The sequence below is a fragment of the Acyrthosiphon pisum genome, unplaced genomic scaffold (assembly GCF_005508785.2).
Source record: "Acyrthosiphon pisum isolate AL4f unplaced genomic scaffold, pea_aphid_22Mar2018_4r6ur Scaffold_21212;HRSCAF=23324, whole genome shotgun sequence".
In the NCBI taxonomy this organism is placed as follows: domain Eukaryota; kingdom Metazoa; phylum Arthropoda; class Insecta; order Hemiptera; family Aphididae; genus Acyrthosiphon; species Acyrthosiphon pisum.
This window is the reverse complement of record NW_021770655.1, coordinates 26,899-40,693: the sequence shown is the minus strand read 5'-3', so window position 1 is coordinate 40,693 and position 13,795 is coordinate 26,899. Positions and strand designations below refer to the sequence as shown.

At 50.1% G+C, this 13,795-nt stretch overlaps 3 protein-coding genes across 3 annotated transcripts in view; all 3 read right to left on the bottom strand.

Annotated features, from left to right (window-relative positions):
* LOC103309128 overlaps positions 1 to 2,502 on the bottom strand; it is a gene marked incomplete at its 3' end in the record, with an annotated part of 7,515 nt that extends 5,013 nt beyond the window's left edge. Inside the window, exon 1 of the mRNA XM_029492308.1 lies at positions 6 to 2,502. Within this exon, the coding sequence (XP_029348168.1) occupies positions 6 to 1,828 (1,823 nt within the window). The remainder of the gene's footprint in view (positions 1 to 5) is intronic.
* A 1,374-nt stretch (positions 2,503 to 3,876) lies between these two features.
* Positions 3,877 to 9,042, bottom strand: LOC103309129. Its single transcript, XM_008183809.1, has one exon. The coding sequence runs from the start codon at positions 9,040 to 9,042 to the stop codon at positions 3,877 to 3,879; it is 5,166 nt and encodes a 1,721-aa protein (XP_008182031.1).
* A 2,054-nt stretch (positions 9,043 to 11,096) lies between these two features.
* LOC103309130 lies at positions 11,097 to 13,736 on the bottom strand. The gene has a single exon (XM_008183810.1). The coding sequence runs from the start codon at positions 13,734 to 13,736 to the stop codon at positions 11,097 to 11,099; it is 2,640 nt and encodes an 879-aa protein (XP_008182032.1).
* Between the last annotated feature and the right edge of the window lie 59 nt (positions 13,737 to 13,795).

The window sequence follows — 13,795 nt, the reverse complement described above, 5'->3', positions numbered from 1 at the left end:
TCCACCCAAAGATCGATCCATAGGCCGCTGGTAACGAGGGATCCAATAGAACGCGTTTCCCATCCATCACTCGGGAAAATACGTCAGCTCCTAATAATAACTCAACTGGAGCGGTGCAATCAAACTGCGGGTCAGCTAACGCCAAGTGGGAAAACTTGTTCACCAGTTGCGGCGGCAACGGTTGTGCTGGCATGTCGCTGGTGATCTTGGGTAGGACCCAAGCCTGTAGCTTGATAGAATGCTCGTCGTTATACCTGGGCGTAATGAAGCAGTCAACTCGACCTTTTACCTGTAGAACTGCTGCACCGGACACGCCTGTCAAGGGGGCAGTCCACTTATTACACTTCAACCCCAACCGTTCGACACATGGAACTGACATGATGCTTATCTGAGACCCTGAATCGATTAAGGCACGTACCGGTTGCATGCATCCATACCGATCACGCACGTGAACTACCGCAGTCCCCAACAATGCGGCAGGCTGTTTCGATGAGCTGACGTGGCAGGCACTTGTCGAGGCGATAGGTTGTGCCTCTGCATCGTTGTCCTTATGAAGTAGGGTATGGTGGCGACCATGGCACCGGGAACACGGCTTGGATACTCTGCATTTTGTGGACCAATGGGTGGAGATGAGACACCGGAAACACAGTCGTTTATCACGTGCAGCCGAAACACGGTCATTGACTGACATTTTGGTAAACGCGTTGCAAGATGTAGTGACGTGTTCGCCCGAACAGAAAAGACATTTTGGAGGGGCAGTACCTATCGATTTTGAGGCAATCATCACGACCTTTGGTTTCCGGCCAGCAGAGTGTGGCGGCACGGACTTCGCACGGTCCTGAGTTGGTGGAGCGCCGCTCGAGCCCTTCGAAAAGTTCACGGCCTCTAACAGGCTCACGCGGTCTTTGATGTACCCAACCATGTCCAAAATAGCAGGAACATTCTGTTTGTTTGCGGCTTCGAAATCCTTCCTAGTGGAATACGGCAAGCAGCGGGAAGCCAGAGAGAACAATATAAATTCACCAAGGTTTGGAATACGCAGTGTGTGTAACATCGCCACCTGGTCAGAGAATAGCGCAAGAAATTCTTTCAGCCCGCTCAGAGACTCCTGGGACTGTATCGGAGCTGACATTAGTTTATCGATAATCAAAGAAGCCAACTGCCTCGGTTTATCAAACCGCTCGACCAGCGTGGCCCAAGCGAGATCGTATGTTCCATCAGATACCGATATGGAGCTAATGGCACTCAACGCGTCGCCACGGAGACAACCGAGCAAATAATAGAAGCGGTCGCTATCCGTTAACTCCTCATCTAGCACGACTAGATCTGTAAAGCGGTCGCGGAACGCCGGCCAGCCACATAACTCGCCGCTAAAGGACGGCAGTGGGATTTCTGGGAGCCGAGAACGCCGTGAAGGACGACCTGACAGGAGGGAATGGCGTGATCCCGATAAGTGACCGGTACCATGTGACAAGGCCCTCTCGATGGGCAAGGGGGCAAATTCTTCCACTATTGCACGGGCATCAAAGTACAACGTACGAACCTCCGTTTCCAGCGTGGTGGAGTATTCTGAGGCCAAGTCTAAATCTAGTAACGCATTCAAAACGGCCTCATTATGTTGCATGAATGTATCCCATAGCGAATCTAAATCACGGGCGGCCGTTAACAGTTTGGGCTTCAACTCGGGTTCCTCCTTGAGTCGAGACGCCACGTCGGCTATGGCCCTCATACGATTCAATGTGCTATCGCGATTTAGCATCGCGATGGTCTTCGCCCTTTGTAACACTCGAAGTTCGCGCTCCACGGCCTCTTTCTCTGACCCGGGCATTCTCGCTCAGTTAACCGAAGACGATAGGAAACGATTCAATATAACAATAAGTACAGAGTACGACAACCTAAATCAGCACCTGACCCAACGACACCTGCGTAACGAACAGTATAGGATAATAAAATTCCTAGGAGGGAGAGACTAATCTGTGCACCACAACAATAATACCAGCATGTAATGTATGTAGCCAATGGGTCGTATTACTATCTACCCGACGTCTTCGTCCTAGGCCTACTGGCAACAATATACGTAATACACAACCTAGAATAATAATAATCAACAGATAGGTCGCTGCACCAGCTAATAGACAATAATGTTAATCACAATACCTCTATTATAATGACATTGACGCGTATAATACACGTATTATACTACGTTACAGCTTGAGCAGCACTGCGGCTTGGGATCAAAACAATGTCACGCCCGACCATCAACCGAGTATACCCCTATTTGCGTACACCAGAAACGCTAACAACTTTAATTGTGGAGTAACCACGCTCTGCTACCAATGTTTTGGCACCGTCGGGCTCCTACGGAACCGGCGGTCGGCCTAGCGATTCGGGTGACGAGAATATAGAGGACAAGGTAACACCGTTAAGCCTGGTTGGTATATTATATACGATATCACTGAACACTTCGTAGTATTTAAACATGTGCTTAGAGCTCTATATTACGATCAACAAATCACGAACCTTTAACAATAAAGTAATATAAAAGCTGGCGGAGACGTCTCCCCGTCTCAGCGTACAATAATAAGAAGTGCTCGCACCAGAGCGCAATAATAATAACAATAATAATAAATAATCGACAACGATACCAGTGACGACGACAATAGGTGCGCGGAGTAGAGTGGCGGCAGCTGAAAACGGCGGCTGCAGGTATGCGGCTGAATTATCAGCGCGCGGCGACGATGGCTGCGCGGAGTGGAGTAGCCGCTGCTACGGCGGCGCCAGGTCTGCGGCAGAATTATCAGTGTGCGGTAGTGACGAAGACGACCTTGACCTACAGCCGGTCTATTTGAGTCGTTCCGGCGGCGGCGACGACGGCGGCTGCAACGGCTGTGTACGCGAACGTGTTCGGTGGCAGCGCGCGGCAACGATAATGGGCGCTAAGGCGTGCAAAACCGAACGGCACTTTTGGACGGCAAGGTGCACGACGGCTCGAGTTGAGACCCACAAGCGTACACTCGCGTAGTCGTTGGTCGCACAACGAATTTCCGCAAACGAACAACAATACTCGCGTAAAGTTAGATAGTGCGGCGGAAACGCACAAAGAGACGTGAGCTCAACTGCCCGCTCTACGAAGCACTGATTGTAAGAGACCGGTTGCGCGAGCGCGCGGCTTGCATCCAACGGCGGCTGCTCTTATCGGCGTTTATACGCCAGCGGCGCGCGCAGCCGGTACGGCTGGTCAGGCTGGGTATGCACGTAATGACGCTGAGTTTCGAACATGCTCCCCCATGGGAGGTGCATCCTCACAATCCTGGAGTGAAACGGTACTGAGATACGAAGTGTGATGACGTGTCATGGTACGTCGCCTTAAATTTTACATATTAAACAAAAAAAGTTTAAAAAAGTTAACAAAAAATACAAGAGCTAAGAGGTACATGAAATGAATACCTAAAAATTCATGGAGTACAAAAAAGGTACGCCTGTGATTTACATAGGGTGCACACATAAAATAACATACATGACCCACGTAGGGTGCGTAAAATACATAAGATACATGGAATAAATAAAGTACATGACATATATAGGGTGGCGGTTTTTTTTTGTTTAACGGTGTCACCTTAAAGGGCGTGGCATGGCTTTTTTTTACAATAATGACAACCGAGGTGATCAAAAAACATATTATAAATTACTATTACACGTACATAGTACTGTGTCACCTCTTTGTGTTTTCGGTTGGAATCTCGTCGCCCGAGGCTGGACACCGTCACGGTAACTGGGTGTGCATGTTAAAATAATTGCTTTTCAATGGTAATAGAATATACTGGTAGGGATCGGGTGCAACACCCCGAACGACCCAAGCATGCAGGTTCCTACAACCTACTGGTCCATAGGTAATTTTACTAATTTAACTACTGGTCTGGTGAGCTCCCCCGTAGCCGTGTTCACTTTTACTACCCGGGCTACACCGTCATTACCAGGCGTCACGTCTATAATGCGGCCTAATCGCCAAGACATGGGGGGACTTGAATCTTTGATTACTACCATGTCACCACATTGCAAGTTAGGCACATCAGCTGTCCACTTGGCACGGACTTGAAGGGAACACAGATACTCGGTAGACCACCGGCGCCAAAAGGACTGATGACACTGGTGCAATAACTTCCACCTGTTTACTACCCTAGTGCAACTTTCAGGTATTGGCGGGTCTGGAACTGCCAACAACGGTTGGCCAATTAAGAAGTGTCCCGGTGTTAGATAGTCCACATCCATTGGGGATGACGACATTGGAGTTAACGGCCGAGAATTCAGCACTGCCTCGATGCGGCACAACACGGTGGTCATTTCTTCCCAACTGAGGGTATGGATACCGACGAGTCGTGTCAACAGGGTTTTGAATGATCGTACTGCGGCCTCCCAAAGGCCACCAAAGTGCGGTGCACTGGGTGGATTGAAGTGCCAAACACACGATACATGAGAAGTTAGTACGTGGCGGATAGTCGGGTCGTTAACCAAGGCGCGGAGATACTTTGCCGCTCCCACGAAATTGGTGCCACAGTCGGAAAATATATCATGAGGTAAGCCCCGACGTGCGACAAATCTGTCGAAGGCTGCCAGGAACGCATTAGTGGACAACTCGGACACGACTTCTAAATGTACGGCCTTAGTCGACATACACACAAACACCGCCACGTAAATTTTATACTGTCGGGCCTTACGCAAACGACACTCACGCATGGACAGTGGCCCGGCGTAGTCAATGCCAACCCGGGTGAACGGACGACACATCTGGACGCGAGAGCTTGGTAAGTCTGTCATCACCGGGTGAGGACTTTGGGCGAGAGTTCTCACGCAGATCGTACATTGACCGATGACGCGGCGAATCACAGCCCTCACCGATATTATCCAAAATTGTCGTGTGATCAATGACGTAATTACTCGAGGTCCTGAGTGACATGTTACCAAGTGCCAGTGTCGCGCAAGTAGTACGGACAAGTGGGAATCCCTGGCCAACAAAATCGGTTGTTTTTCAGCACTGGTCAAATCAGAACGCGCCAAGCGACCTCCGACACAGATGACGCCTCGTGTATCGATGAAGGGCCGCAAACCGGCTAATGACCGTTGGGCAGGACGGCCGCGCGCTAAGTCCACGTGGAGCTTGGACAACCAGCAAGTTTGAGATTGTTTAACTAAGATGATGAGCGAGTCGTCAAGTTCCTCGCGATTTAAAAACTCTGATGCGTATTTCTGTTTTCGGGCTCTGCCTACAAAGCGACGCATCCAGGCAACCACTCTGACCATGTTATGATATGAGGAGAATCGACTAAACCACTCCCCCTCAGGGTCGATTTGGACCGATAGCGAAGTGACCTTCGCTTCCGGTAGCTGTTCAATCGGCACTGCCGAGACCGACATGTCCCAAGTGTCAACATTGTCCTTGAGGAAAGCAGGACCCGACCAATATAGTAAATGCTTAACCAAGTCTGACGGCAATAACCCTCTGGAGGCGCAATCCGCCGGGTTCTCGGATGACCGGACGTAACCCCATCGGCAGGACGGCACCAGTTGACGGACCAAGTGCACCCGGTTCGAGACAAACACCTTGAAGCACGTGTGAGGGTTAACCAACCATGACAACACTATCTGGGAGTCCGACCATGCAAAGATCCCGTTGAAGCGGAGTCGATCACCAAAGATTGTTAGGAGGCGAGTCAACCAACGGGCCAGGAGGACGGCCGCACATAACTCCAATCTTGGGATAGTGCTGGTCTTCATGGGGGACATTTTGGTTTTAGAACCGAGGAGATGTGTAGTGACCAGTCCTGGAGACGACGTTACTCGCAAATATGCTACCGCAGCATACCCGTGCTCCGAGGCATCGCAGAACCCGCATAACTGCACGTCGGAAGTAATGGTTGTCGACAGAAAGCGAGGAATCTCGACTTTTGATAATACTGGGAGGTCATTGAGTAACAGTTTCCAGGTCCTGATTAGGTCGTCTGGTAACGGATCATCCCATCCCAGTTCAGCCTTCCAGATCAGCTGCATAATGTGTTTTGCATGAAAGATCACCGGAGCCAGGAATCCGATCGGGTCAAAGATTGTGGCAATAGTGGACAACACCGATCGTTTAGTGATCACCTTGGTGACCGGACGTACATCAAAACCAAAAACGTCCTTGACTGGCTCCCAGCGGAGACCTAACACCTTGATCGTACCTCCTTCTTTATCGTCGAAGTTGATCACGTCTGAAACGCGATCAGCTGCCGCAACGTCCAAGAGTACGCGGCGCGAATTGCTCGACCACTTTTTCAGCTCAAGTGCGGAACGTCCCAAAACAGCTTTTAACTCCGACTGCAGCTTTGATAATAGTTCCTCGGTGTCGGCTCCGAGACAAATGTCGTCGACGTAGGTCTGATACCTTAGTCCATCCTGGACTTCTGGAAACCCATTGCACTCGTTATCAGCGATGTCCTTCAGTATACGTAACGCCAAGAAAGGGGCGTAATTGACTCCATACGTGACGGTGTTGAGCTGATATTCTTTTAACTCCTCCACTGGTGACGACCGCCAAAAGATGTGTTGGAAGCACCGGTATTCCGGGCGCATGAGGATTTGCCGGTACATTTTACACACGTCGGCGGTGAAAACGTATTTATGAAGACGGAAACGAGTAAGGATCTCCAGAATATCTAGCTGCAACTTCGGCCCGGTGTGCAAGCATTGGTTCAGCGATAGGTGCGAGCTGGCCTTGGCGGAGGCGTCAAATACCACTCGTATTTTACGTGCCGCATTAAAGACCGGGTGGTGGGGTATGTAGTACGTCCCGACTTCATCAGCGATAGTCATGTGTCCCAAAGATTCGTAATCTGACATGAACTCTTTGTACGCGGCGTAAAGTCCTTCGTTGGCCTGGAGCTTCCGTTCCAGGTTCTGGAAGCGGCGTATGGCGATTTGACGAGACCCAGGGAATAACTCGTCGCGATGGAGGGGCTTGAACGGCAAAGGAACTACATATCGTCCATTGGTGTCACGATACCGCTCGGCGCTATAGACCGCTTCGCATTGGCCCTCGTCATGGAACGTGGCCGGAGCTGTATCGGGTTCTTCCACTTGCCAGAAACGATGGACCATATCCTCAAGTGACACGGAAAGGGTGACAGCAATGTGAGACCGATAAGTATCAGGTGCCACCTCGGGAACAGGACCGATAACGATCCACCCAAAGATCGATCCATAGGCCGCTGGTAACGAGGGATCCAATAGAACGCGTTTCCCATCCATCACTCGGGAAAATACGTCAGCTCCTAATAATAACTCAATTGGAGCGGTGCAATCAAACTGCGGGTCAGCTAACGCCAAGTGGGAAAACTTGTTCACCAGTTGCGGCGGCAACGGTTGTGCTGGCATGTCGCTGGTGATCTTGGGTAGGACCCAAGCCTGTAGCTTGATAGAATGCTCGTCGTTATACCTGGGCGTAATGAAGCAGTCAACTCGACCTTTTACCTGTAGAACTGCTGCACCGGACACGCCTGTCAAGGGGGCAGTCCACTTATTACACTTCAACCCCAACCGTTCGACACATGGAACTGACATGATGCTTATCTGAGACCCTGAATCGATTAAGGCACGTACCGGTTGCATGCATCCATACCGATCACGCACGTGAACTACCGCAGTCCCCAACAATGCGGCAGGCTGTTTCGATGAGCTGACGTGGCAGGCACTTGTCGAGGCGATAGGTTGTGCCTCTGCATCGTTGTCCTTATGAAGTAGGGTATGGTGGCGACCATGGCACCGGGAACACGGCTTGGATACTCTGCATTTTGTGGACCAATGGGTGGAGATGAGACACCGGAAACACAGTCGTTTATCACGTGCAGCCGTAACACGGTCATTGACTGACATTTTGGTAAATGCGTTGCAAGATGTAGTGACGTGTTCGCCCGAACAGAAAAGACATTTTGGAGGGGCAGTACCTATCGATTTTGAAGCAATCATCACGACCTTTGGTTTCCAGCCAGCAGAGTGTGGCGGCACGGACTTTGCACGGTCCTGAGTTGGTGGAGCGCCGCTCGAGCCCTTCGAAAAGTTCACGGCCTCTAACAGGCTCACGCGGTCTTTGATGTACCCAACCATGTCCAAAATAGAAGGAAAATTCTGTTTGTTTGCGGCTTCGAAATCCTTCCTAGTGGAATACGGCAAGCAGCGGGAAGCCAGAGAGAATAATATAAATTCACCAAGGTTTGGAATACGCAGTGTGTGTAACATCGCCACCTGGTCAGAGAATAGCGCAAGAAATTCTTTCAGCCCGCTCAGGGACTCCTGGGACTGTATCGGAGCTGACATTAGTTTATCGATAATCAAAGAAGCCAACTGCCTCGGTTTATCAAACCGCTCGACCAGCGTGGCCCAAGCGAGATCGTATGTTCCATCAGATACCGATATGGAGCTAATGGCACTCAACGCGTCGCCACGGAGACAACCGAGCAAATAATAGAAGCGGTCGCTATCCGTTAACTCCTCATCTAGCACGACTAGATCTGTAAAGCGGTCGCGAAACGCCGGCCAGCCACATAACTCGCCGCTAAAGGACGGCAGTGGAATTTCTGGGAGCCGAGAACGCCGTGAAGGACGACCTGACAGGAGGGAATGGCGTGATCCCGATAAGTGACCGGTACCATGTGACAAGGCCCTCTCGATGGGCAAGGGGGCAAATTCTTCCACTATAGCACGGGCATCAAAGTACAACGTACGAACCTCCGTTTCCAGCGTGGTGGAGTATTCTGAGGCCAAGTCTAAATCTAGTAACGCATTCAAAACGGCCTCATTATGTTGCATGAATGTATCCCATAGAGAATCTAAATCACGGGCGGCCGTTAACAGTTTGGGCTTCAACTCGGGTTCCTCCTTGAGTCGAGACGCCACGTCGGCTATGGCCCTCATACGATTCAATGTGCTTTCGCGATTTAGCATCGCGATGGTCTTCGCCCTTTGTAACACTCGAAGTTCGCGCTCCACGGCCTCTTTCTCAGACCCGGGCATTCTCACTCAGTTAACCGAAGACGATAGGAAACGATTCAATATAACAATAAGTACAGAGTACGACAACCTAAATCAGCACCTGACCCAACGACACCTGCGTAACGAACAGTATAGGATAATAAAATTCCTAGGAGGGAGAGACTAATCCGTGCACCACAACAATAATACCAGCATGTAATGTATGTAGCCAATGGGTCGTATTACTATCTACCCGACGTCTTCGTCCTAGGCCTACTGGCAACAATATACGTAATACACAACCTAGAATAATAATAATCAACAGATAGGTCGCTGCACCAGCTAATAGACAATAATGTTAATCACAATACCTCTATTATAATGACATTGACGCGTATAATACACGTATTATACTACGTTACAGCTTGAGCAGCACTGCGGCTTGGGATCAAAACAATGTCACACCCGACCATCAACCGAGTATACCCCTATTTGCGTACACCAGAAACGCTAACAACTTTAATTGTGGAGTAACCACGCTCTGCTACCAATGTTTTGGCACCGTCGGGCTCCTACGGAACCGGCGGTCGGCCTAGCGATTCGGGTGACGAGAATATAGAGGACAAGGTAACACCGTTAAGCCTGGTTGGTATATTATATACGATATCACTGAACACTTCGTAGTATTTAAACATGTGCTTAGAGCTCTATATTACGATCAACAAATCACGAACCTTTAACAATAAAGTAATATAAAAGCTGGCGGAGACGTCTCCCCGTCTCAGCGTACAATAATAAGAAGTGCTCACACCAGAGCGCAATAATAATAACAATAATAACAAAATAATCGACAACGATACCAGTGACGACGACAATAGGTGCGCGGAGTAGAGTGGCGGCAGCTGAAAACGGCGGCGGCAGGTACGCGGCTGAATTATCAGCGCGCGGCGACGATGGCTGCGCGGAGTGGAGTGGCCGCTGCTACGGCGGCGGCAGGTCTGCGGCAGAATTATCAGTGTGCGGCAGTGACGAAGACGACCTTGACCTACAGTCGGTCTATTTGAGTCGTTCCGGCAGCGGCGGCGACGACGGCGGCTGCAACGGCTGTGTACGCGAACGTGTTCGGTGGCAACGCGCGGCAACGATAATGAGCGCTAAGGCGTGCAAAACCGAACGGCACTTTTGGACGGCAAGGTACACGACAGCTCGGGTTGAGACCCACAAGCGTACACTCGCGTAGTCGTTGGTCGCACAACGAATATCAGCAGACGAACAACAATACTCGCGTAAAGTTAGATAGTGCGGCGGAAACGCACAAAGAGACGTGAGCTTAACTGCCCGCTCTACGAAGCACTGATTGTAAGAGACCGGTTGCGCGAGCGCGCGGCTTGCATCCAACGGCGGCTGCTCTTATCGGCGTTTATACGCCAGCGGCGCGCGCAGCCGGTACGGCTGGTCAGGCTGGGTATGCACGTAATGACGCTGAGTTTCGAACATGCTCCCCCATGGGAGGTGCATCCTCACAATCCTGGAGTGAAACGGTGCTGAGATACGAAGTGTGATGACGTGTCATGGTACGTCGCCTTAAATTTTACATATTAAACAAAAAAAGTTTAAAAAAGTTAACAAAAAATACAAGAGCTAAGAGGTACATGAAATGAATACCTAAAAATTCATGGAGTACAAAAAAGGTACGCCTGTGATTTACATAGGGTGCACACATGAAATAACATACATGACCCACGTAGGGTGCGTAAAATACATAAGATACATGGAATAAATAAAGTACATGACATATATAGGGTGGTGGCTGTTTTTTTTTGTTTAACGGTGTCACCTTAAAGGGCGTGGCATGGTTTTTTTTACAATAATGACAACCGAGGTGACCAACAAACATATTATAAATTACTATTATACGTACATAGTACTATGTCACCTCTTTGTGTTTTCGGTTGGAATCTCGTCGCCCGAGGCTGGACACCGTCACGGTAACTGGGTGTGCATGTTAAAATAATAGCTTTTCAATGGTAATAGAATATACTGGTAGGGATCGGGTGCAACACCCCGAACGACCCAAGCATGCAGGTTCCTACAACCTACTGGTCCATAGGTAATTTTACTAATTTAACTACTGGTCTGGTGAGCTCCCCCGTAGCCGTGTTCACTTTTACTACCCGGACTACACCGTCATTACCAGGCGTCACGTCTATAATGCGGCCTAATCGCCAAGACATGGGGGGACTTGAATCTTTGATTACTACCATGTCACCACATTGCAAGTTAGGCACATCAGCTGTCCACTTGGCACGGACTTGAAGGGAACACAGATACTCGGTAGACCACCGGCGCCAAAAGGACTGATGACACTGGTGCAATAACTTCCACCTGTTTACTACCCTAGTGCAACTTTCAGGTATTGGCGCGTCTGGAACTGCCAACAACGGTTGGCCAATTAAGAAGTGTCCCGGTGTTAGATAGTCCACATCCATTGGGGATGACGACATTGGAGTTAACGGCCGAGAGTTCAGCACTGCCTCGATGCGGCACAACACGGTGGTCATTTCTTCCCAACTGAGGGTATGGATACCGACGAGTCGTGTCAACAGGGTTTTGAATGATCGTACCGCAGCCTCCCAAAGGCCACCAAAGTGCGGTGCACTGGGTGGATTGAAGTGCCAAACACACGATACATGAGAAGTTAGCACGTGGCGGATAGTCGGGTCGTTAACCAAGGCGCGGAGATACTTTGCCGCTCCCACGAAATTGGTGCCACAGTCGGAAAATATATCATGAGGTAAGCCCCGACGTGCGACAAATCTGTCGAAGGCTGCCAGGAACGCATTAGTGGACAACTCGGACACGACTTCTAAATGTACGGCCTTAGTCGACATACACACAAACACCGCCACGTAAATTTTATACTGTCGGGCCTTACGCAAACGACACTCACGCATGGACAGTGGCCCGGCGTAGTCAATGCCAACCCGGGTGAACGGACGACACATCTGGACGCGAGAGCTTGGTAAGTCTGCAATCACCGGGTGAGGACTTTGGGCGAGAGTTCTCACGCAGATCGTACATTGACCGATGACGCGGCGAATCACAGCCCTCACCGATATTATCCAAAATTGTCGTGTGATCAATGACGTAATTACTCGAGGTCCTGAGTGACATGTTACCAAGTGCCAGTGTCGCGCAAGTAGTACGGACAAGTGGGAATCCCTGGCCAACAAAATCGGTTGTTTTTCAGCACTGGTCAAATCAGAACGCGCCAAGCGACCTCCGACACAGATGACGCCTCGTGTATCGATGAAGGGCCGCAAACCGGCTAATAACCGTTGGGCAGGACGGCCGCGCGCTAAGTCCACGTGGAGCTTGGACAACCAGCAAGTTTGAGATTGTTTAACTAAGATGATGAGCGAGTCATCAAGTTCCTCGCGATTTAAAAACTCTGATGCGTATTTCTGTTTTCGGGCTCTGCCTACAAAGCGACGCATCCAGGCAACCACTCTGACCATGTTATGATATGAGGAGAATCGACTAAACCACTCCCCCTCAGGGTCGATTTGGACCGATAGCGAAGTGACCTTCGCTTCCGAGAGCTGTTCAATCGGCACTGCCGAGACCGACATGTCCCAAGTGTCAACATTGTCCTTGAGGAAAGCAGGACCCGACCAATATAATAAATGCTTAACCAAGTCTGACGGCAATAACCCTCTGGAGGCGCAATCCGCCGGGTTCTCGGATGACCGGACGTAACCCCATCGGCAGGACGGCACCAGTTGACGGACCAAGTGCACCCGGTTCGAGACAAACACCTTGAAGCACGTGTGAGGGTTAACCAACCATGACATCACTATCTGGGAATCCGACCATGCAAAGATCCCGTTGAAGCAGAGTCGATCACCAAAGATTGTTAGGAGGCGAGTCAACCAACGGGCCAGGAGGACGGCCGCACATAACTCCAATCTTGGGATAGTGCTGGTCTTCATGGGGGACATTTTGGTTTTAGAACCGAGGAGATGTGTGGTGACCAGTCCTGGAGACGACGTTACTCGCAAATATGCTACCGCAGCATACCCGTGCTCCGAGGCATCGCAGAATCCGCATAACTGCACGTCGGAAGTAATGGTTGTCGACAGAAAGCGAGGAATCTCGACTTTTGATAATACTGGGAGGTCATTGAGTAACAGTTTCCAGGTCCTGATTAGGTCGTCTGGTAACGGATCATCCCATCCCAGTTCAGCCTTCCAGATCAGCTGCATAATGTGTTTTGCATGAAAGATCACCGGAGCCAGGAATCCGATCGGGTCAAAGATTGTGGCAATAGTGGACAACACCGATCGTTTAGTGATTACCTTGGTGACCGGACGTACATCAAAACCAAAAACGTCCTTGACTGGCTCCCAGCGGAGACCTAACACCTTGATCGTACCTCCTTCTTTATCGTCGAAGTTGATCACGTCTGAAACGCGGTCAGCTGCCGCAACGTCCAAGAGTACGCGGCGCGAATTGCTCGACCACTTTTTCAGCTCAAGTGCAGACCGTCCCAAAACAGCTTTTAACTCCGACTGCAGCTTTGATAATAGTTCCTCGGTGTCGGCTCCGAGACAAATGTCGTTGACGTAGGTCTGATACCTTAGTCCGTCCTGGACTTCTGGAAACCCATTGCACTCGTTATCAGCAATGTCCTTCAGTACACGTAATACCAAAGAAAGGAGCGCAATTGACTCCATACATGACGGGTGTTGAGCTGATATTCTTTTAACTCCTCCACTGGTGATGACCGCCAAAA